The sequence below is a fragment of the Poecilia mexicana genome, unplaced genomic scaffold (assembly GCF_051168715.1).
Source record: "Poecilia mexicana isolate PSO_F unplaced genomic scaffold, ASM5116871v1 scaffold_12, whole genome shotgun sequence".
Taxonomy (NCBI): Eukaryota; Metazoa; Chordata; class Actinopteri; order Cyprinodontiformes; family Poeciliidae; genus Poecilia; species Poecilia mexicana.
This window is the reverse complement of record NW_028263381.1, coordinates 27,387,503-27,411,355: the sequence shown is the minus strand read 5'-3', so window position 1 is coordinate 27,411,355 and position 23,853 is coordinate 27,387,503. Positions and strand designations below refer to the sequence as shown.

The 23,853-nt window shown below is 46.4% G+C and overlaps 1 protein-coding gene across 3 annotated transcripts; it reads right to left on the bottom strand.

The window, feature by feature from the left end:
• Positions 1-48: 48 nt before the first annotated feature.
• lmbrd2b (LMBR1 domain containing 2b) lies at positions 49-19,406 on the bottom strand. 3 transcript variants are annotated; one of them, XM_088011258.1, is made up of 19 exons: positions 17,217-19,406; positions 11,540-17,166; positions 8,466-8,674; positions 8,265-8,389; positions 7,122-7,223; positions 6,867-7,043; positions 5,327-5,537; positions 5,180-5,254; positions 4,990-5,103; positions 4,739-4,922; positions 4,481-4,662; positions 4,253-4,386; positions 3,719-3,824; positions 3,529-3,626; positions 2,641-2,744; positions 2,521-2,567; positions 2,335-2,440; positions 2,140-2,266; positions 49-1,064 (listed from the first exon to the last, which is right to left on the bottom strand). In XM_088011258.1, the coding sequence occupies exons 3-19, from the start codon at positions 8,637-8,639 to the stop codon at positions 1,001-1,003; spliced, it is 2,130 nt and encodes a 709-aa protein (XP_087867384.1). In that variant the 5' UTR covers positions 8,640-8,674; positions 11,540-17,166; positions 17,217-19,406; the 3' UTR covers positions 49-1,000. The 3 variants fall into 3 exon arrangements, with proteins under 3 accessions (XP_087867384.1, XP_014832613.1, XP_087867385.1); XM_014977127.2 differs by having other exon boundaries at positions 11,540-19,406; XM_088011259.1 differs by lacking the exons at positions 11,540-17,166; positions 17,217-19,406 and adding an exon at positions 8,771-8,890.
• Positions 19,407-23,853: the final 4,447 nt, after the last annotated feature.

Below are 23,853 nucleotides of genomic sequence, written 5' to 3'. Positions count from 1 at the left end.
AGGGACTTTGATTCATTCATTCATTCATTCATAGGACAGGAGAACTGCTGCGTGTTTCAGCATGAACCAGTTTTTATTTTCAGACAGAACACGGTTAGCAGAGGAAACTGAACATTTCTACAACTGAACCTTCAGAGACCAGAGAAAGTCTCCAGACTTCACATCACCAGGAGCAGCAAAACCAGGAGCTGGAGCCGTAAATACAAAGTCACATGATCAACTAACCCAGAGAATACAAAAACATCATATACACATTTATACACAACAGTGATGACCGTCATCCTTCATCAGCATCGTTCTGTTTGTTATTCCTGAAGCAGAAGGCAGGTGATGTGAAATCAGTTGTTATTCTGCAGTGACTTCATGTGTAGAGCCTGGAGTCCCTCAGGGTCGAGTGATCGGCCCGTTTTACTCCCAGGTTACAAACGAACGAACAAAGCAGTGAAACCGAAATAAAACTCCGTTTTTAGAGCTGACCAGGTGTACAGACTTCTGAAATCAGCGCCAAGTTTCAGTTTGACCTGAATTTCAGGTGAGATGAATGGAAGAAACTGCCAGTGAGGAGAGCTATTGATTATGAACTGATAAATTATTGAAACCAGCAGAAACACTGGTGTTCTTTAAATGCCTCAAAACTTTAGTTTTTACACATTAAAACAACAAAACCCTTCCAGTTACTGTTTAATTAACAAGCACAGTGGTTCCATCAGCAGTTCAGACATTTCAGGTGAGTGCAAATTATTTATAATCATTCAGGATTTCACTACGAAATTAACCAACAACACCAACATGGGGGACAAAATTAAATATAAATAAAGTATAACGTGACCTTCATCAGTGATGGATGGATGTGGAGCTGCTGTAGCAGCTCAGGAGGAAATCAGCTTCATCATTCATAAATGATCAGAAAATCCTTCAGATTGCTGACCTCAGAGGTCAGAGGTCAGACGGCACGCTGGTCAGTAGCATGCATGGTAGAAGGGGAGCTGCAGCCGAGACGCTAAACGTCGTCAAATATCCGATTCCGAGAAGAAGACATGGAGAGATAGCGTCCACCTGCATGCCTGGAAATACAGAATATACTGAATTATTGCAAACAATAAACTACATGACACAGGAATTATAAGTGGTTCTGGTGTGTGACTGAACCAGGTGTGACTGAACCAGGTGTGATTGAACCAGGTGTGATTGAACCAGGTGTGATTGAACCAGGTGTGACTGAACCAGGTGTGACTGAACCAGGTGTGACTGAACCAGGTGTGACTGAACCAGGTGTGTGACTGAATCAGGTGTGTGACTGAATCAGGTGTGATTGAACCAGGTGTGACTGAACCAGGTGTGATTGAACCAGGTGTGACTGAACCAGGTGTGATTGAACCAGGTGTGTGTGACTGAACCAGGTGTGACTGAACCAGGTGTGACTGACTGAACCAGGTGTGATTGAATCAGGTGTGTGTGACTGAATCAGGTGTGTGTGACTGAACCAGGTGTGATTGAACCAGGTGTGTGTGACTGAATCAGGTGTGTGTGACTGAACCAGGTGTGATTGAACCAGGTGTGTGTGACTGAACCAGGTGTGACTGAACCAGGTGTGTGTGACTGAACCAGGTGTGACTGAACCAGGTGTGATTGAACCAGATGTGTGTGACTGAATCAGGTGTGTGTGACTGAACCAGGTGTGATTGAATCAGGTGTGTGTGACTGAATCAGGTGTGTGTGACTGAACCAGGTGTGATTGAACCAGGTGTGTGTGACTGAATCAGGTGTGTGTGACTGAACCAGGTGTGATTGAACCAGGTGTGTGTGACTGAACCAGGTGTGTGTGACTGAACCAGGTGTGACTGAACCAGGTGTGTGTGACTGAACCAGGTGTGACTGAACCAGGTGTGTGTGACTGAACCAGGTGTGATTGAACCAGATGTGTGTGACTGAATCAGGTGTGTGTGACTGAACCAGGTGTGATTGAATCAGGTGTGTGTGACTGAATCAGGTGTGTGTGACTGAACCAGGTGTGTGTGACTGAACCAGGTGTGATTGAACCAGGTGTGTGTGGCTGAACCAGGTGTAATTGAACCAGGTGTGTGTGACTGAACCAGGTGTGACTGACTGAACCAGGTGTGTGTCGGACATCCTGTCTACCTGCTGGCCTCGGCCTCCAGGCCGTCGTCTGTCAGGGAATCGGCGTTGAAGTCCAGCGGTTCAGCGTCCTGCAGCAGCTCGATGCAGTCCCTCTCCGTCCGGCCGGCAGAGCGAGAATACTTCACCTCTGAATGCCACAAACAGGTTCTGTTAGGGTTCTGTTGGGGTTCTGTTCCGGTTCTGGTTCTGACTCACGTCTGTCCCTGCTGGACTCAGAGTAATTGGTCTCCGTCATCTCGTGGCTGCTCCGGTTCCTCGGACCGAAGTCCTCCCTCTGGTTGCCATAGCGCTCCTTCCACTCCTGAAACACAGACAGACGCAGTGAGGACTTTCCTCCAGCAGAGGGCAGCGAACCGTCGGCATGATGGTCGTTCTTCTCACTCTCCGTCGGTTCTCTCCGTCTTCGATCCTCTGCCTCTTCCTCCTCTCTGTGGAAACAGAAACCGGTTTGAGGAACATTCTGGGTCGCTTTGATTTCGGCGATCTTTACTCCGCTCTCACCGCGTCGGATCAGCTCCTTTCCCTCGTCGATGAGGTCAGAGGTCATCTCGCTGTCATCCATAAACTGCTGGAAGCCCAGGAGGTTCAGGCAGCGCGTTCCCAGACTGGGTCAGAGCAACCAAGAACATCTTTAGAGGGGCAGCAAGTTTTCTGAGAAATTTACATTTTCTACATTATATCTAATTATTTTCCACTTATTTTAATAAGAGTGGGATCCTTTCTGATCCTTTCTGATCCTAGACGATCCTTTCTGATCCTAGCTGATCCTAGATGTTCCTAGCTGATCCTTTCTGATCCTATATGATCCTTTCTGATCCTATATGATCCTTTCTGATCCTAGACGATCCTTTCTGATCCTATATGATCCTTTCTGATCCTAGACGATCCTTTCTGATCCTATATGATCCTATATGATCCTTTCTGATCCTATATGATCCTTTCTGATCCTATATGATCCTTTCTGATCCTAGACGATCCTTTCTGATCCTTTCTGATCCTAGATTATCCTTTCTGATCCTTTCTGATCCTTTCTGATCCTAGATTATCCTTTCTGATCCTAGATGATCCTTTTTGATCCCTAGACGATCCTAGATGATCCTAGATGATCCCTGATGGTTTGGTTTTTCCTCACCGGTCCGGCCCACCACCAGGTCATGGCGGACTCACCGGGTCGGTGAGGAACCCGTTTAAAGCTGCTTCCTGTTCTACTTAGTATTTGCCACTTTTGATTAGCCAGTAGGAATCAATCTGATTGATTGATTCTTGTTTTGCCCTCAGCAGCAGGTACAGGATGTTTCACTGCTGTTAATAAAGTTTGACTGACTGGATGATGTCATCATCTTCTTCCTGTCTGGGTTAAAGGTTAAAGGTGAGCGGGAGGCTGCCGACCTGAAGTAGGTGGCGATGCAGAGGATGACGATCAGCATGGGGTAGTAGATGTAGAAGCCGTTGGCGATGAAGGACAGAACGCGCATCGAGCCCATGATCTGAAACACAGAGGAAGAGCTGAGCCCGGTTCTGGTTCTGATGGGCCCAAACAGCCCGGTTCTGATCGTGGATCTGGATGCGGCGGCCTCACCGAGGTGTAGGCCGTGGGCAGCTTCTGCCGGTGAGAGATGGCCGAGTCCATGTGGATCAGACCCAGGAAGTTCAGGCAGAGAGGAGGAGTGAGACGGCAGAACAGCCTGAGGAGGAACCAGAGGAGGTCAGAACCTGGTCTGGGTCAGGACCGGTTCTGGTTCCGGACCGGATCTGGGTCAGGACCGGTTCTGGGTCAGGACCGGGTCTGGGTCAGGACCGGTTCTGGTTCCGGACCGGGTCTGGGTCAGAACCAGGTTTGTGTCAGAACCGGATCTGGGTCAGGACCCAGACCCACCCGGAGACCCTGACAGGGTCAGCAGCGTTTCTCCCTGCAGTCTGACTGTAGCAAATATTAGATGTAAAAATAAAAATAATAAAAATTAAATAAGATCAAAGAAAAACACAAACTGCAAAAAGCAAAATGAAAATAAATAAAATTCATGAAATAAAAAAATTCCATGAAACTTTAAACATTTAACTACAAGATGCTGATGATGAAGCGTAGTGAAAGAATGCAGCGCCCCCCACTGACATGCCGCTGAACTGCAGGCTGTAGGCGTCGGTCTGGTGGTGGGAGGCCAGGTAGTAGTAGTTAAAGACTCGGATCCGGAACACCGTGGAGTAAACGCAGGTGCAGAGGAAGAAGATGGTGATGAAGCACGCCATCTGGTGGACACACAGCACATTACCCCTGAACAGGAATCACCAGAGAAACAGAGTCCGGTTCTGGGACCGGACCTGGTACACCCAGGTGTCTCACCTCGATGTACAGATAGTTGTAGTCGCTCTCTGCCAGCTGGATGAAGACGGCGAACAGCGACAGGACGGGTCGGGTGCTGAAGAACGTGCATTCGGACCAGACCACGGCCACGCTGAACAGGGTCAGAACCACCGACACCAGCCGGTAGAACCAGCGCTTCAAGAGGCATTCCCAGTACCACTCTGGGACAGAAGCAGAAGGCGGGTCAGAGGTCAGGGTCCATCTGGGCTCCGGTACCGGCGGGGAGCGGCGACCCACCTACGGTCGGGGTGTAGACGTAGCGGCTGAAGCGACCCGGCGGCTCGGCGGACTGGAAGCTGTGGACGAACTGGTGGCTCAGGCTGGTCTCGTTCTTGGCCACGTCCTCCAGGTGGACGGCCTGCTGCAGCAGGATCTGCCACTGGACCCGGGTCCGGTTGTGCCTCTGCACGGCGTAGATCACCTGAGGAAAGATGGCAGGGTGAGGCGGCGGCGGCTCCAGAACCGGACCGGGCCGGAGCGACTCTCACCTGCTTGTGCAGCTTGACCAGACTCTTCTCGGTCGGGTACGAGTTCTGCTTATCGTCAAAGTCTTCGTAGTCGTCCATGTTCCGACCCATCTTCTCCTGGTAATCCACGGGACACTGGGGGGTCAGAGGTCAGAGTCAGGGGTCAACTCCACCGGACCCGCCTGCATCAGGACCAGAACCGGCTGCTTACCTTCCTCAGGATGGTGTCGATGCATTTCCTCAGCGGATGGTTGTACTTGATGGACTCGCTGACCTTCCTCACCTCCTGCAGCAGAACACAGCCACAGTAGAACCCGACCAGAATCAGAACCCAGCCGGAGCCCTCAGGGCCGCTCACCTCCATCACATCCTCCAGGTTCTCCTCGGCGTCCGCCTTCTCCGTCATCAGCTTGGAGGCCTTGAAGTAGGTCTTCATGAGCAGGTGTCCGTGGCGCGAGGCGTTCCAGTAGGAGCGCGGGATTTCCACCAGGCCGTAGCCCAGCAGCAGCACCAGCAGGAACAGGCCCCACGTGTTGGCCGCCGTGATGCCGATGGTCTGCAGCTCGTACCTGGGGACGGGGAACCGGGTCAGGGACCGGGTCAGGGACCGGGTCAGGGACCGGGTCAGGGACCGGGTCAGAGGACCGAGTCAGAGGACCGAGTCAGAGGACCGGGTCAGGGACCAGGTCAGGGACCGGGTCAGGGACCGGGTCAGGGGACCGAGTCAGAGGACCGGGTCAGGGACCGGGTCAGGGACCGGGTCAGGGGACCGAGTCAGAGGACCGGGTCAGGGACCGGGTCAGGGACCAGGTCAGAGGACCGAGTCAGGGGACCGAGTCAGGGGACCGAGTCAGAGGACCGGGTCAGGGACCGAGTCAGAGGACCGGGTCAGGGACCGAGTCAGGGACCAGGTCAGGGACCAGGTCAGGGACCGGGTCAGGGACCGGGTCAGGGACCGGGTCAGAGGACCGAGTCAGGGACCGGGTCAGGGACCAGGTCAGAGGACCGAGTCAGGGGACCGAGTCAGGGGACCGGGTCAGGGACCGGGTCAGGTACGGGGCCAGGGGACCGGGTCAGGGACCGGGTCAGGGACCGAGTCAGGGACCGGGTCAGGGACCGGGTCAGGTACGGGGCCAGGGGACCGGGTCAGGGACCGGGTCAGGGACCGAGTCAGGGACCGGGTCAGAGGACCGAGTCAGGGACCGGGTCAGGTACGGGGTCAGAGGACCGAGTCAGGGACCGGGTCAGGGACCGGGTCAGGTACGGGGCCAGGGTACCGGGTCAGAGGACCGAGTCAGGGACCAGGTCAGAGGACCGGGTCAGGTACGGGGTCAAAGGACCGGGTCAGAGAACTGAGTCAGAGGACCGAGTCAGGGACCAGGTCAGAGAACCGAGTCAGGGACCGGGTCAGGTACGGGGTCAAAGGACCGGGTCAGAGAACTGAATCAGGGGACCGAGTCAGGGACCGGGTCAGAGGACCGAGTCAGGGACCAGGTCAGAGGACCGGGTCCAGTCCCGCTCACTGACCTGGTCTCTGCCATCAGACCACTTGACCAAATGGCATCAACATCATATCTCAGATTTATTCCATTCCTTAATCAAAATAATCAGTGAATATCAGATTAATAATCGATTAATCGCCAGAATTGATTGATGTCAGAATAATTGATTTTTAAAATAACTGCTAGCTATTCCAAACCATGATCAGGACAACGATCAGAGACGAATCTCCAACCTGGTAGAGGCTCAGAGAGGGGAGAGAAATCCCTGGAAACCTGTGACCTTTGACCTGTTGTTTGCTGCACTATGGAGAACCACTCAGCTGACCCTAAACCTGCTCCAAGTTGACCCAATGGTCAGAACCAGGCAGTGACCCGGGTCAGGTCAGCATGCCTCACCAGGACAGGTGAGACAGCGGCCAGTCGGGATGAACCGCCACGTAGATGAGCAGCGAGCCGAAGATCAGCAGGTAGGTCCCGTAGTAGATGGCGTTCTCGATGAGCGCCGTCTTGATCTTCCCGGTGATGGAGAACCCTCCGGAGCGAGCGTACGACTGCATGAAGGGCAGCAGCAGCCTGGGAACAGCAGCAGAGAGTCAGAGCGGTTCCAGAACCGGCCGGCCGGTAGGCGAGGCGGATCAGGGTCCAACCCACCAGGTGAGGCACTGAGAGGTCCAGTACACCACCCTCCAGAACACGGGCATGATGCCTTCAGGGATGTAGCTCCAGGGCCGGTGGCACGGCGACGGGATGGGCCTGGAGACGGAAACCAAACGTCAGCTTCCACCAGACGGGAAAAATCATCCAATCACCGAGATTCCAAAGGCAGGCTGACCAATAGCACATCAACAGGAAATAAATCATCCAATCACACGCTTCCAGACCCTCACTGATCAATGACCAGAGAATCCTGGTCAGGAAGTCTGAAAATATCACTGGGCAATTCTGTGTTGTATCCAGATATGAACAAAACCTAAACACCAACAATAAAGTCATAATGATGCAAACATAGAAAGGAAAACTAAAACAAGCAAACAATGCTCAGCCTGGTGGGGGAGCAAGGAAAGCCTGGTGGCCCGCCAGGCTGAGAATCCTCTGAGGAAACCGTTCTTCTTCAGAAAACCCAAAAACCACCAGAGGCGAGTGAAACTGAGGACGTTAGACAGAGAAACACAGCAGCTGGAAACGGAACAAATGTTTGGTCCCAACAGAACCAACGGTACCGGACCACCAGGAGGAAAACAACACTAACGTCCTGCAGACAGGAGAAAAGTTACTGTTCATTAATATTCTCTAATTATCACCTGACTAATGTACCTCTGGTCCTACACATGTAGGACTGAATCGATTAATGCTGATTAATCGATTATTGAAATAACCATCAACTACTTTAGTAATCTCCTAATAGTTAACTGGAGAACAAAACTGAAAAACAGGCATGAGATAAAAAACAACATATTCAGAGCAGAAATTTATCCAGAACTTAATGAAACACTTTGGTCAGTTTTAGCTTCTGTAAAGGAATGCTGCCATTTTAGGAAATGTTTATTTTCTTAATAAAAAAGAAATGTGTTTATTTATTTAATGCATTTCCAATATGGTATGAAAAACACTAAGTGGTTAAATGAAGAATCTGTAGAATCAGACAATTTAGTTATCTGATGAATCAATTAATCATCAGAATGATTGATAGATTAATAGATTCAGTCGTTGGCTGAGATCATCTTCGTCACTTTGGGTTTATTCTGGAACCATAAATATTCATATTCATAACAACAGGAAGGCTCATCTTCCTACCTTCTGGTCGGAGCCATGCTGGCGTTGGGCGGGTTGGGCCCACTGGACCCGGTCCGGTTGGTCGGGCTGACGGTGGACACAGTAAGGTGTTCCTCATGGTCTTCGATGCACTGCCTGTAGATGGTCTGTAGGGGGCAGAAACACAGGTTGGACCTGCTGGTTTCAGTGGGCGGCGCGGCGCCGGGCCCGGTCGGTACCGACCGTGCTGACGTCCAGCGGCAGGATGAAGACGATGAGGAAGCACAGGTACCAGGCCAGTAGCGTGCCGAACAGAACCATGCGCTGCTGCTTCCGGAAGTCTCCATAGCGATGCAACAGGAAGAGAGCCAAGAAGAAGACCAGGACGATCTCCAGGCCGAGCGCCGCGCCGCTCATGGTGCCGCAGCGCCCCCTGCAGGTCACACAGCAGCCTGCAGCAGAACCAGGCACAGCGGAAGGACGAATCCGTCACAAACCCCAACGACTGTTTGGGGTTAAAACCACAGACATGAATACTAGACCCTCACTGAGCGCTGAGTCCTACGTAACTGCGTCCGCCATCTTGTATGTGGCAGCAGAGGATCGGAGCTCCTTCAGTCCTGGTCTGTGTGTTTAAACCGTTTTACGAAACAAACTGGATTCATTAGGATCACCTTCCACAGGTAAGGATGAAAGATCAGAATTACTTTGCAGCCAGAAACTCGCTTCTAAACAACCGAGAAATATTTCCTATGTAGCTAAATTGGCCCAAAGTAGCCGCTGATTGTTAGCATAGCGGCTAATGTTTTCACACTGTTTTCTAATGAGAGCTGATGAGAAACCGCTGTTAGAGGAGAAGTTCATTAGAAACCAGAGGATTTAGTGAGGAAAGATCAGTCAGGATCAGAGCTGGAGCTGCTGCTCTTCAGTCTGTTTCCAGCTCAGCTTCTCCATGTCGGTATTTAGCTATAAAGATGCTACGAGTCAGAGCCCAACATGCTGGAAATGGCTTGTTATGAATGTCAAGGAAACATATGTAGTTTCTATTTTGGATCATTTCTCTTTTATCCTCGGCTTCAGCCTGTGAACCAGGACATCTCAGAAGTCATTGAGTTCTCCCAGTGAGACCAGCAGACTGAAGCCTGTGACCAGTGTTCCCAGTATAATAAATAAATGTTTTAATTCTTTCACTTTGTGTATTTTAATATATCTCAATCTGAAGTATTAGTAGTCCTGTCACAATAACAAAATTTGCTGAGCGATTAATTGTCTAAAAAATTATTGTGATAAACGATAATATTGTTTCAAGACCAGTTGACACTGATTTAATGGAAATGACTAATAATGTATGCTATTTCCTGAAATTTGAAAATGGGCCGACAGCTCGTGTAGTGTGTGCTGGACATTACACTAAGGAAACGAGGAAGGGAGGGTCAGTGGAGAGCTTTTTTCAGCCTTTTTTCATTCAGCGTCATCAACTGAAAGAAAAAAGGCAGGAAGAGACGATAAAGCCGATAATTAAAATGAGGTCGATAGGTTTAATTTATTGTGCGATTAATCAATTTATCGCTTATCGCTACAGGCCTAAGTATTAGTGTATTAATACAACTATGTAATGAAATAAAAATAATTTACTCTGTTATAATTATTGTCACTCTTTGCTGTCAATAGCAGAGTTGACTTACTGTAATAAATATTTATTCTCTGGAAAAAAGTAACAAAAATATGTAGTTTAAAGTTTGATAATCACTGATTTATAAATCAAGTCATTTCTCAATAACGTATAAAAAAATAAAAGCAAGAATTATTTGTTTCTTGTCTTGAAACGTTAAATGTAGATTAAATTATGGAATTATGTAAATATGTTTTTAATTAAACACTGTAAAAGTGTCTGTTCATCAATGTTAATATAAAAATGATCAGAATCATTTCTACCAAATAAAACATTGAGCTCTTTATCAGAAATGCCCCAAAACATTAAATAATCACATCAAAACTGAGAAACTCTGTTTAGTCATTTCTCTGATTACCAAATATATTAATGTGTGAGAAAATGTGTCAATGACAGGAAATAATTTAAATACTTTGTAGAACGGCACTTTGTGAAGTTCGGTCCATTTACCTGTATTAGCTTACTGGCACATTGGCCACATTCAATATGGCGGACGCTGTGACGTATCGCAGCAACGGGCCGACCCGCTCCATGACCTCTGACCCGCTCCATGACCTCTGACCCGCTCCATGACCTCTGACCCGCTCCATGACCTATGACCCGCTCCATGACCTCTGACCCGCTCCATGACCTATGACCCGCTCCATGACCTCTGACCCGCTCCATGACCTCTGACCCGCTCCATGACCTATGACCCGCTCCATGACCTCTGACCCGCTCCATGACCTGTGACCCGCTCCATGACCTCTGACCCGCTCCATGACCTATGACCCGCTCCATGGGGGTCTACATGTTCATGTCTGTGACGGCATCAACGGAGATTTATTGAGGCAACAACCAATCAGAATTCATGATAAAAATAATTTACTGTGGAACAAAATTATCATGGTAAATTATACGATAAATGGTTCTGATCGGACCGGTTCTGCTCAGCTCGGACCTGTCCCGGTCCATACAGGTTTCTGTAGCTCTGACTCAGAGAGGTTTAAGGGAGCTGGGTTTAAGGTCCAGTTTGGTTCTGATGCACACAAACTGGACCTTCTTTCCGGACCCATGTCCTCCCTGGTTCCTGCTGCATCCTGATAAAGCTGGAGAACACCCGAACCTCTGGTTCTGGATCTGCTGGGATTCTGAGTTCGAGCCAGTTTAACCCCGACCACTCGTGACGTCATCGATGACCGGTCCTTCTGTAGTCATAAAAGGCTGAATTATTACGTCATATATACAGAAACAGAAGCTCTGGTTAACTGGACTGGTTCCGGTTCTGGTTCTGGTCGCCTTCATGTCTGATGAAGAAGAGCCTTCAGCTCACAGGGACGCACTGCGCATGTTTGGTCTCAGAAAACGGAAGTCCAGACTTCCGGGTGACTCGGTGATGTTAGCTGTGAGCCTTAAACCCAGATGAACCGAACCGAACCGAACCCGGAATCAACCCAGTCACAGAGAGTCGCTGGTTCTGGATCCGTCCAGCGGAGCCCAGCCAGCTGCGATTCCGTTCATTAACCGGTCCGAGCAGAACCTTCCAGAACCATCCACAACCATCCGGAACCACCCTGAACCCCCAGACGGACCAACGGAGACCCTCCGCCTCGCTCCGGTGTCGGTCTCTCCGCTCCACATCCTCCGCTGACGTGTCCCCTCTTACCGCGGTCTGAGTGGCGCTGTGTCCGCCTCCAGAGGCTCCTCGGCCGGTCACGCAGCTCCCCGCGCCGCGCTGAGCGGATCTTCCACCGAGTTCACCGACACAGTCCGCGGTTCTCCCGGAGAACATCAGCGGAGCAGCATCCCGGTTCCCCAAGACGGATGGTGACGTCTGAGCAAAACAACACAGCTTCTTCTTCTGTGGTACGCGGCAGGGTGCGCTGTCACTGCCCCCTGGTGGTTACCACGGTTCTGGTTCAGAAAAATGGACCTGGGTCCTCCAGAACCCGGTGGTTCCAGGCTGGTCCGGCACAGAATTACTACACTCTGATACACAGGTGTTTAAAAATAATCCCAGTAATCCCAACATGCTAACCTGAGAGGTCAGATTAAAGATTATAATCTGGAGATGAAGAATGATCAGTTTAAAGTTCTTCCATTCCCAAACATCAAATTACCCTTTTATAGACGCTTTATTGACTTAAGATATGTTCACAAAATTAATTAATATATAAATATTTAACACTTCATCTTAAAAAACTGTTTTAAGTTATTTAAAAAATATATTATCCTCTTTCAGAAGTACAATTATATATTTATGTTCCAAGAAAACTAATGTTTGCACAGAATAGGACAGAATAAGATAAATCCAGGATGAAAATGTGTTTTCATTGCTTTAGGAACGTCTCTGCTTTTTCCTCCTTCAGGTTGGAAACTCTTCTTGGTTCATTTTGAGTTACTTTTCCAATTTTTAGATTTCAAATAGGAAGTATTGTTCATGTGAAACAGGAAGTTAAAATGCGGCTCCTCTGGTGGACAGAAGGTCTTAATGTCAGAGAATCAACAGAAACTCTGGATCTGGATTCGTTGATAAAAACAGGAGCTGGACTGTGCTGGGTTTTATGTTGATTTATTCCCAAACACCTGGAGAACCTGGTTCTGTGACTGGTTCAGGTTCTGGTGCTGAACCAGAACCAGAACCAGATCAAAGCTTTGTGTCTGAACTCCTTTTTGTGCATCCTGCAGAATTGCTTTGATTTGTTTTGTAACTGAATCGTTGGTAAATAAACTTTAGTTCCAGATGTTTTGATTATTTCTCCATTTGAACTAAAATATAATCATAAAATAATTACAAAAATAATTTTTTCCTGATTCTCTTTTAAATTTGTTGGAGGAATTGCTGCTAAAATGTTTTTATTTAAATGCTGTGATGAAACTCATGGAGCGTCTGGTGATGATGACATCATCAGCGATGAGCTCATTGGACCCTGGTTCTGGTTCTGGTTCTGGTGCAAGAGTACGTGCTTTGGGTCACACAGAGGAGCGTTTTCATCAGCAGCAGGACAGGAAGCGGGTCCAGGTCAGAGGTCGTCGACCTGCTCTCTCCTCTCCTGAACCCGTCAAATGGACTTACACCTGAGCAAATATTGACAGGATAAACGGGCCGGTGCCAACGGGTCGGTCCAAACGTTCTGTTCCACAGTCTGTTGTTGCACAGCACCCCCCCCCCCCTTCTCTCTCTCTACTTCCTCTTCTGAGAGGAGGGAGATGTTGCTCCCAGCTCTCCGTCTAACGGGTGAATTGAGTTTCCTAAATCTGCCGAGATTTACCCTACCCAGAACTGAAGTAAACTCTGTTTAAGCTGGGTGCGAGAAAGACTAGCCTGGTTTCTAACGACCTCCATCCAGATGTCCCACCCTTTTTCACTCTGTGAATTAGCCAGATAAAGCAGCCCAGAATCAGCTAGTTTCACAGAGCACACCTGTTAACGGTCGCTCTTTCTCTTATTACAACTTGCACTTGTTATTGAACCAGGTTGGTTTTAGTGACTCGGGCGAGTCCCAAGGGTGTTGTTTTAGTTTTGGCTAAAAGCAACCTATAAAACATTTTCCACCTTCTCCTCCCAGAATCAAACTTCATAGCTATTTTACAACCATCAAAGAACTTTAAGGTGACTCATTAACTGAATGTCCACAACATCTTTTAGATTTTCTTAATGCTAATTATTTTATTAGTAAGGCAATTTTGCAAGGGTCAGTACAGCTTAAATCAGTAGCAGAAATAATCAAATAAGTAAAATCAATAATCTAGCCTATCTTTCCCTAATGCTGACACTGTGAACTAAAAAAGGAAACTTTGAGAGAGACGGACGGAGTTTGGCATTTTGAACCCCAGAACTGGCCTGATGATGAAAAAGGTGTTGCAGCAGCAGGAGGCTCCCAGTACAGGAAGAGTACTGAGTCAGAGCGGCAGGTCTCGGGCCTCAGGGTGACTTCCTCATGCTCGCAGAGGTCCTCTCCTTCTTGTCTTGCAGCTCTGTAGCTCCTTTCTCCTCGTCTCACGATCTTTCTGGTCCTTCGAGATGTAGAAGGGCTGGTCTCATGGAAGGAACACACCAGTTCTTCATCTTTGTCTTTGTTCTTTGCCTTTGTCTTTATCTTCATCTTTGCCTTGGTCTTTGTCTTTGGCTTTGTCTTTGGGGTCTCGAACCCAGCTGAGAAAAGTGCAATTTGAAGCCACATGTTGCGGGGCTAACGGGTTGGTCCCCATGTGCAGAACAGTCTTCGGCTCTGTGGCTCCGGCTCTTCTTCAGCTGCAGAGTTCTTTGTCCATCTCGATCTTGGCTCGAAGCTGCCTGAAGGATCCAACCAAAGACTCCTCTCTTGCACTCACCTTATATAGGGTTTATCCACCCTTTTAGTGCATTTGCATTGGCTAGCTTTGTTGCTGTGCCTGTTTCATTGGCTGACTGCTTGGACCGATAATCTCATATCCATCACCATCTTTGGACATGACCTGATGTCTGTTCTAATGTCCCCGAGTTGCTCAACAGCTCTCTTGTGTCTAACCTTCTCTTAGGTAAGTTGAAGTTTAGCAATAAGGCGTTGGACACCTCCGCTCTCCCATCAGTTCCTCTTTCCACCTGACCCTTCACCTACCATCTACCTCTAACACAACATCAGTGACCTTTAGTTACAGTTACACATTTTACACCATTTCCAGTTCAATGTCAAAATCACATTTATAACCTTTTAGTTTCTCTGATTTAGCATTCACTTATAATATTATAATAACCATTACTTATTAGTTACTCTTATAATCATAATGTGAGTTCTTACAGACATTTCTGAAAAGAAACCAATAATAATTCATTATTCTAATCATTTGACACCATGTTACAGTTACTTCTTTCACCTTTAAGTATAAGACTAAGTGTAAATATTCTTATAATCAAACCAACATCAACCACCGGTTAAACCAATATTGATTATTAACTTAATTATAAGTTATCATTATTAATTTAAGTATTTTACTCTGGGTTTTATCCAATTACTCAAAATGTCTAGTTTTTATTCCTTAAACCTTTAGTGCTCAAAATGAGCAGTCTGAACTATTTTTAACCACTGCATGCTGGAAACTTCCTCTTTTTCCAGGAAACCTGCTTTTCCTGTTGCATGACTCTCTTTCTGCCTGACTATGATTTTTTATGATTAAATAGAAAAAAGTAGAATTAAAGCAGGACACAATAACAACACACACAACCAGATTAATTTTATTACCATCTGACTCTACTGTTGGGTCTTGATGTCACCTGTGTAATCAGTTTTAAAGATAACTTTATTTATTGTTATTATTAAACTAAAATCTCCAGCATGGGGAAGTGGGATGAGCTCGACTTTTCTCGACACCCCCTCCTCGAGGTCGGACCTTTCACATGCTGGGAACCCAACACCCTCCTTCAGGTCTGCGTCGTCATCCCCTGGAAAGAGAAGATGGTCCTCTGGGATGTGAAGGATGCAGATCCTCAGTCGTCACCAAGGCCTCAGCAGCCGATGTGAAGATGAAGATTCTCAAAACTCCACTGCTCTTTGACACCCCCTCCTTGGAGTTTTGATGCCTCCCAGGAAGTGATGAATGTCGAAGAGAACCCAGGTCGCTCTGATCCTCAGCTGGATGAACTGTCGATTCTTCAGGATGTGGCAATTCCTTAGGGACAGGTTGATGAGCTGACGGACTGAGGCAGAAACTTCACAAAAAAAAAAATCTGGAAGTTCAGCAGAACAAAGCAAAAAGCATGAGCAGCATGACGCTTTATCCACAATCGTAATCCTTTTCCGTCGCTGGAGGTCATCAAGGGGTACTGGAGTTGTCGGAGGCATCAGAAGTTGTTCAGGTCCTGGGGGGAAACTGTTGACCCTTCCCCTTCCAGGTGTTCAATACTTTGTTGCAGGATTGATCTTTGTGGTTCTCTATGATGCCACTCCTTCCTCACGACTTCAGTCCCTTTTCCAGTTTAATCCATCCGTTTGTGACAGGAGTTCTTCTTTAGCATAATCCAATTTCTTCAGGGCCCTCCCAGTCAAAGCCTTGAAGTTGTTCTTTGAATGGCAATCATCCTGTAATAGTGGAAAATCTAACACATGATGGCATGTTGCTTGATTCTTGCAATGTTCTGGTTCGCTTTAGCTAAGAACTGGCTTGAGCACTGACCTTGTGGACCCCTTTCCTCATTAATAGTACTGTTTTGCAGTGCAGTACTTGCTTCACACAATCCATTCCATTGAATTTCAGCTTGATCACCGATGTTGCAGGCTGATCTTGAGCTTTAATCCAAACTTTCTGCCCTGTTTTCAATGACACTGCAAACCGCAACTTCCCCTTTCCCTCTCTGGGCCAAAAGGAGAAGCGCCTCCGCCCCCTGCTTTCCGTGACGTGAACGGAGTTTCTCTGCAGGGGAAGACCTACTCTTCTACAGCTGTCACTGTTACATCATGTCCATCAGCACCAAGAGGTACTCCTGACCTCTCTTTTCTGTTATCCATGGGGTCTGCTACATCCATGCAGACTGAAGCCCTGGGTAATGTGCTCTTTGATGAACAACCCTTCCATCCGCTGCCCTCGGCGACCTGCGTTGTATTTTCCACACACTTCACAGTCCCTCAGCACGCGTTGGACTTGTTTCAGTGGGATCCAAAGTTCATGCTCTTCCAGCTCCTTACGGGTGGATCGCACGCCTGCATGTCCTAGGGCCCCATGCACGCTCCGCACGACCTCGTCCCCGTACTCTTCTGGGACCTCCCTTCCTCTGGGAGAACTGTCCCACTTCTCGATTCCAGCAAAGACAACCTTCCTTTGATTCACTCGAGTCCATGTCTCAAATCCCTCTCCATACAGAATCACTCTCACTGGGGCTGACTGGAACAGGGATCTAGACAGGGATCAATCTTCATCTTCTCTCCTGCTCTGCTTTTGACGTTTGCTGGAGTTTTGATCTTCTTCTTCTTCTTCTTTTCCTTCATCCATGATTGTCTTTGTCTTCGAGTCGCCTTTCCCCCAAAGCCTCTCTTTAGCCTTCGAGCAGGGATGGGTTTAGGCTATTGGCTACTGGCTTCTCGTCCGGATATTCGAATCTATCCTCAGCAGAAGCTCTCCCTCACCTGCATGCCATACAGTTACTGCGAGGGTTGTGACTGACAGCCGGATCAGTCACCACTAACTCTATTCCTTAAGAGCTAGCCTCCAAGTGAGCTATTCAGATACTCGCCTCTCTGTTTTTACTGACTTGGTTAACGTAGGTCCTTCCTACTCAATTGAAATGGGCCCACCTCTTCTCAAGGGGCGGTGCCCCACCTCTTCTCAAGGGGCGGTGCCCCACCTCTTCTCAAGGGGCGTGGCCCCACGTTGGGCGCCACCTTGTTGTTGCACAGCACCCCCCCCCCCTTCTCTCTCTCTACTTCCTCTTCTGAGAGGAGGGAGATGTTGCTCCCAGCTCTCCGTCTAACGGGTGAATTGAGTTTCCTAAATCTGCCGAGATTTACCCTACCCAGAACTGAAGTAAACTCTGTTTAAGCTGGGTGCGAGAAAGACTAGCCTGGTTTCTAACGACCTCCATCCAGATGTCCCACCCTTTTTCACTCTGTGAATTAGCCAGATAGAGCAGCCCAGAATCAGCTAGTTTCACAGAGCACACCTGTTAACGGTCGCTCTTTCTCTTATTACAACTTGCACTTGTTATTGAACCAGGTTGGTTTTAGTGACTCGGGCGAGTCCCAAGGGTGTTGTTTTAGTTTTGGCTAAAAGCAACCTATAAAACATTTTCCACCTTCTCCTCCCAGAATCAAACTTCATAGCTATTTTACAACCATCAAAGAACTTTAAGGTGACTCATTAACTGAATGTCCACAACATCTTTTAGATTTTCTTAATGCTAATTATTTTATTAGTAAGGCAATTTTGCAAGGGTCAGTACAGCTTAAATCAGTAGCAGAAATAATCAAATAAGTAAAATCAATAATCTAGCCTATCTTTCCCTAATGCTGACACTGTGAACTAAAAAAGGAAACTTTGAGAGAGACGGACGGAGTTTGGCATTTTGAACCCCAGAACTGGCCTGATGATGAAAAAGGTGTTGCAGCAGCAGGAGGCTCCCAGTACAGGAAGAGTACTGAGTCAGAGCGGCAGGTCTCGGGCCTCAGGGTGACTTCCTCATGCTCGCAGAGGTCCTCTCCTTCTTGTCTTGCAGCTCTGTAGCTCCTTTCTCCTCGTCTCACGATCTTTCTGGTCCTTCGAGATGTAGAAGGGCTGGTCTCATGGAAGGAACACACCAGTTCTTTCTCTTTGCCTTTGTTCTTTGCCTTTGTCTTTATCTTCATCTTTGCCTTGGTCTTTGTCTTTGGGGTCTCGAACCCAGCTGAGAAAAGTGCAATTTGAAGCCACATGTTGCGGGGCTAACGGGTTGGTCCCCATGTGCAGAACAGTCTTCGGCTCTGTGGCTCCGGCTCTTCTTCAGCTGCAGAGTTCTTTGTCCATCTCGATCTTGGCTCGAAGCTGCCTGAAGGATCCAACCAAAGACTCCTCTCTTGCACTCACCTTATATAGGGTTTATCCACCCTTTTAGTGCATTTGCATTGGCTAGCTTTGTTGCTGTGCCTGTTTCATTGGCTGACTGCTTGGACCGATAATCTCATATCCATCACCATCTTTGGACATGACCTGATGTCTGTTCTAATGTCCCCGAGTTGCTCAACAGCTCTCTTGTGTCTAACCTTCTCTTAGGTAAGTTGAAGTTTAGCAATAAGGCGTTGGACACCTCCGCTCTCCCATCAGTTCCTCTTTCCACCTGACCCTTCACCTACCATCTACCTCTAACACAACATCAGTGACCTTTAGTTACAGTTACACATTTTACACCATTTCCAGTTCAATGTCAAAATCACATTTATAACCTTTTAGTTTCTCTGATTTAGCATTCACTTATAATATTATAATAACCATTACTTATTAGTTACTCTTATAATCATAATGTGAGTTCTTACAGACATTTCTGAAAAGAAACCAATAATAATTCATTATTCTAATCATTTGACACCATGTTACAGTTACTTCTTTCACCTTTAAGTATAAGACTAAGTGTAAATATTCTTATAATCAAACCAACATCAACCACCGGTTAAACCAATATTGATTATTAACTTAATTATAAGTTATCATTATTAATTTAAGTATTTTACTCTGGGTTTTATCCAATTACTCAAAATGTCTAGTTTTTATTCCTTAAACCTTTAGTGCTCAAAATGAGCAGTCTGAACTATTTTTAACCACTGCATGCTGGAAACTTCCTCTTTTTCCAGGAAACCTGCTTTTCCTGTTGCATGACTCTCTTTCTGCCTGACTATGATTTTTTATGATTAAATAGAAAAAAGTAGAATTAAAGCAGGACACAATAACAACACACACAACCAGATTAATTTTATTACCATCTGACTCTACTGTTGGGTCTTGATGTCACCTGTGTAATCAGTTTTAAAGATAACTTTATTTATTGTTATTATTAAACTAAAATCTCCAGCATGGGGAAGTGGGATGAGCTCGACTTTTCTCGACAAGTCCTTACATAACAACAGTGAGAAACAGAACATCCTGCTGAGGCAACGCAGACCAGGCAGAGAGGAGCAGGAAGTACTAAACTAAACTAAGTTAAGCTAAGCTAAACTAAACCTAAGCTAAACTAAACTAAACCTAAACTAAGTTAAGCTAAGCTAAACTAAACCTAAGCTAAGCTAAACTAAACTAAGGTAAGCTAAACTAAACTAAACTAAACTAAACCAAACCTAAGCTAAGCTAAACTAAACCTAAACTAAGCTAAACTAAGCTTAGCTAAACTAAACTAAACTAAACCAAACCTAAGCTAAGCTAAACTAAACCTAAACTAAGCTAAACTAAGCTTAGCTAAGCTAAACTAAACTAAGGTAAGCTAAACTAAACTAAACCAAACCTAAGCTAAGCTAAACTAAACCTAAACTAAGCTAAACCTAAACTAAGCTAAACTAAACTAAGCTAAGCTTAGCTAAGCTAAGCTAAACTAAACTAAACCAAACCTAAGCTAAGCTAAACTAAACCTAAACTAAGCTAAACCTAAACTAAGCTAAACTAAGCTAAGCTTAGCTAAGCTAAACTAAGCTAATCTAAGCAAACCTAAACTAAGCTAAACTAAACTAAGCTAAGCTTAGCTAAGCTAAACTAAGCTAATCTAAGCAAACCTAAACTAAGCTAAACTAAACTAAGCTAAGCTTAGCTAAGCTAAACTAAACCTAAACTAAGCTAAACCTAAACTAAACTAAGCTAAACTAAGCTAAGCTAAAAACTTACATAAACCTAAACTTAACTTACAGTTAAGCTCAACTAAAACTAATCTAAACTAAAACTCAGCTAAACCTAAACTAAACAATACTAAACTAAAATTAAACTAATCTAAACTTTAAACTAAGCTAAACTTGAAACAAAAAACATCTAAACTAAACTAAGTTAAAACTAAACTAAACTGGTTTAAAAATCAATTTAAACTAGTTTGTTTTAACGTAGAAATGAATTAGTTTACACTGGTTTTTTAATTTGTTTAAAACTAATCAAATCAGTTTTTAACTAACATGATGAGTTCTGGTTCCGGTCCACAGAACCTCCATAGATAAACATAAATGCTCCAACATGGAGGTCAATAAACATTCAGGTCAAACATGGAGCGGTTCTGACTGGAAGACCGGACCCGGTCAGAACCCGATCAGAACCTTTAGCAGCTCTCAGTTTGTCCTGATCTGTGTCTGCTGGCTGCTGGAGGAAAACCTTCCACTCACTTTCTCCAGTTTTATTATTACTTTCTGTTTTCTCAGTTTTTTTCCTCCACCTCTTCTGGCGTTCTGATTGGCTGGTTCCTTCCTGGCATGATGCTGCCATCACCAAACCGTTCTCCCTCTTCTGCTTTTCATTTCTAACGTAGAACGTTCTCCTGGTTCTGGTTCTGCTGGAGGTTTCCTCCTGTTAAAGGAGTTTTTCCTCTCTACTGTCGCCCCCTGCTGGCCAGAAGGAGTGATGGTCAGTGACTCGATGCTCTGCTGCGTTTCCATAGAAACTTTTTAAACTAATTTGAATAATTAATGCATTTACTGATAATTGGGATCAATTAAAATAAAAATGTCATTCAGGATCAGAGCGGTACCAGAACACTGAACCCAGAACAATCGGCAGCCCCCCTCCCCCGCCCGCTGCTGGATCAGCTGACAGACCGCGGCTCTGTAGATCATTAATGAGGAGGTCAAAGTTCAACATGCAGCCTGTTTGTTTTGTTCTGTCAGCAGAATCTGAATCTTAAAATAGCTTCAAATATTCACAGATTTAGACACAAAACCAGAGAATCTCAGCAGCCGAGGTTCTGAGTGACCCGCCGACCCACCGGACCTGCTCAGAACCTCGAGCTGGAGGAGCTAAGCAGCTAGCCACTCAGAAAATGAGCATCACGAGTTATTTTCAATTATATTTTAGAATTAGGATTGAAAAACAGAGTAGATTTTATTATTAAAAATATATTTCAGTAAAATGTTTAATTTTTGCATTTTATTCTTACGTTCCCTCCAACTTTCTGGAGCCCCTCCAGCGCCACCAGGGGGCGCTTTGAAAAAGAAGCAGCATCAACGAAAACAAGAAACACTTTTTGAACTCCATATTTGGTGGAAAACCAACACTGCACATGACCCTGAACGCATCATAACCACAGTGAGACATAGTGGTGGCAGCATCAGGCTGGGGGGAAGCAGCTGAGAATGGAACGGCCTAGTCAAAGTTCTGCTGGAGCTGCAGTCAGGCCTGGTTCTACAGACTTTTGGGTCAGGAGGACTGAAAGCAGGTCCACACCACACCAGGTTCTGCGGTGCGGGTCCAGTAGGTTCTGTGGTATGGGTCCAATACGTTCTGCGGTCCGGGTCCAGTAGGTTCTGTGGTATCGGTCCAGTAGGTTCTGCTGTCTGGGTCCAGTAGGTTCTGTGGTATGGGTCCAGTAGGTTCTGTGGTATCGGTCCAGTAGGTTCTGCGGTGCGGGTCCAGTAGGTTCTGCGGTCCGGGTCCAGTAGGTTCTGCGGTGCGGGTCCAGTAGGTTCTGCTGTCTGGGTCCAGTAGGTTCTGCGGTCCGGGTCCAGTAGGTTCTGTGGTATCGGTCCAGTAGGTTCTGCGGTCCGGGTCCAGTAGGTTCTGCTGTCTGGGTCCAGTAGGTTCTGTGGTCCGGGTCCAGTAGGTTCTGCGGTGCGGGTCCAGTAGGTTCTGCGGTCCGGGTCCAGTAGGTTCTGTGGTCCGGGTCCAGTAGGTTCTGCGGTCCGGGTCCAGTAGGTTCTGCTGTCTGGGTCCAGTAGGTTCTGCGGTCCGGGTCCAGTAGGTTCTGCGGTCCGGGTCCAGTAGGTTCTGCAGTCCGGGTCCAGTAGGGTCGGGTTGTTTTCTTGATGTTTGTCCCAAACCGACACGCAGCGCCAGCCTGGTTCCTGCTTCTGGGTCAGAGTGGGAACTCCCGTCCGGACTGTGACCTTTGAACCTGCGGTGGCAGCTGCTGCTCTGCTGTCAGCAGGTCAGGTTTCACCATCAAACAAATAAAACTTTTACTGAAGCTTTGATGTAGTTTGTTGTTAATAGAAACTAGTTCAGCCCCCCCACAGCTAGCATAGCCTGTAATGAATGCTAAGGCTAGTTAGCATAGCCACTGATGACAGCAGATAGTTTTCTTGTATCTGTAAATTGTTTCCATTAGCACATTTAGCAGCGCGTTCATGAAGTGATTGACAGCGCTCAGCCCCACCTCCTGGTTCTGATTGGCTGTTTTAAGTCGAGAGCAGAGCAGGAAGGAGACGGATTATCTGTTTCCTAACAACATGGAGGCAGATTTAATAAATATGGAAAACAGACTTAGTATTTAATAAAGTTCCAAACTGCAGCTGTAGAGGAACCTTCAGGTTCTGGTCGGGTGTTCAGGGAGGAAGTTCCAGGTCTGAGGATCTGAAGGCCCGCCTCTCTCTCTGGTTCCCAGCGTCTCCTGCAGCTCAAGGCAGGAATCTGAAACAAGAGAAGAAGAAGTGGACTTCCTGTCAGCTGTCTGCCTCCCGCCTGGACAACCTGGAATAACTCCTGCTGTCACTGGAAACCAGTCAAACCAGTCCAAATAATCTGGATGAAACTTTTCCTCGGAGGACGTGGTTGTGAATCTGTTTATTATTATTTATTCCTAAAGTCATTCTGGACTTTCATTTATTAACATTTTATCGTTTCTTTGTGTTTCTGCAGCAGCAGAACCAGTGAAACGGGTTCTGGACTAGTTACAGAGGTGACAGTAACTAGTCCCACTTACTCAGTTACTTGAGTAAAGTTATCCAGTCGTCACCAGGCTGCGTGGAAAATAACACCAGATTCCATTTACAGCGTTAATACAGGAGCTTCAGCCTCATAAGTTTTATATTGAAAAATGTTTTTTTTAGTCTTTAACATATGAAACTTCACAGTTTTATATTCATGCCTGGTTGCTGACATCATTTTCAAACATTAATGATGAATTTTCAGAATTTGGCTGAACTGTTTTACATTTTTATCAAATATTTTCACTTGAGTGACAACATGGAGAATTATTAATACTGGAGCAGCAGAGTGAGGAGCTGAAGCAGAACCAACCTGGACCTCCAGAACCTCAGCAGAACCACGGGCTGATCTCACTGGCTGTGGTTTTCTGTGACAGTTTGTCCTTCCACTGAACTTTCCATTCATATGGCTGGACAGCAGTTTGTTTTAATCTGTTTGGATTTTCAGAGCAATAAATACATGATATGAAAATGTGATGAATTAATAAAATAAATTAAACCTTCAAACATTTTAATTGTTCTATAAACGCTGCAAAGACAAGTTGGACCGAGTCTGTTGGTTTTAATGTTGTTTTATCAGTTTATTTATCCAGAACCTTCCAGGTCCCTCCAGGTTATTCCATGTTCCTCCAGGTTATTCCAGGTCCCTCCAGGT

Coding starts and splice junctions, on each gene's coding strand:
- lmbrd2b (XM_014977127.2), bottom strand. CDS start 8,639: ATGAGCGGCGCGGCGCTCGGCCTGGAGATCGTCCTGGTCTTCTTCTTG. Junction 7,044..7,121: donor ACCTCTCAGTGCCTCACCTG/GTGGGTTGGACC, acceptor TGCTGTTCCCAG/GCTGCTGCTGCCCTTCATGC. Junction 3,627..3,718: donor TGCCCACGGCCTACACCTCG/GTGAGGCCGCCG, acceptor TCTGTGTTTCAG/ATCATGGGCTCGATGCGCGT.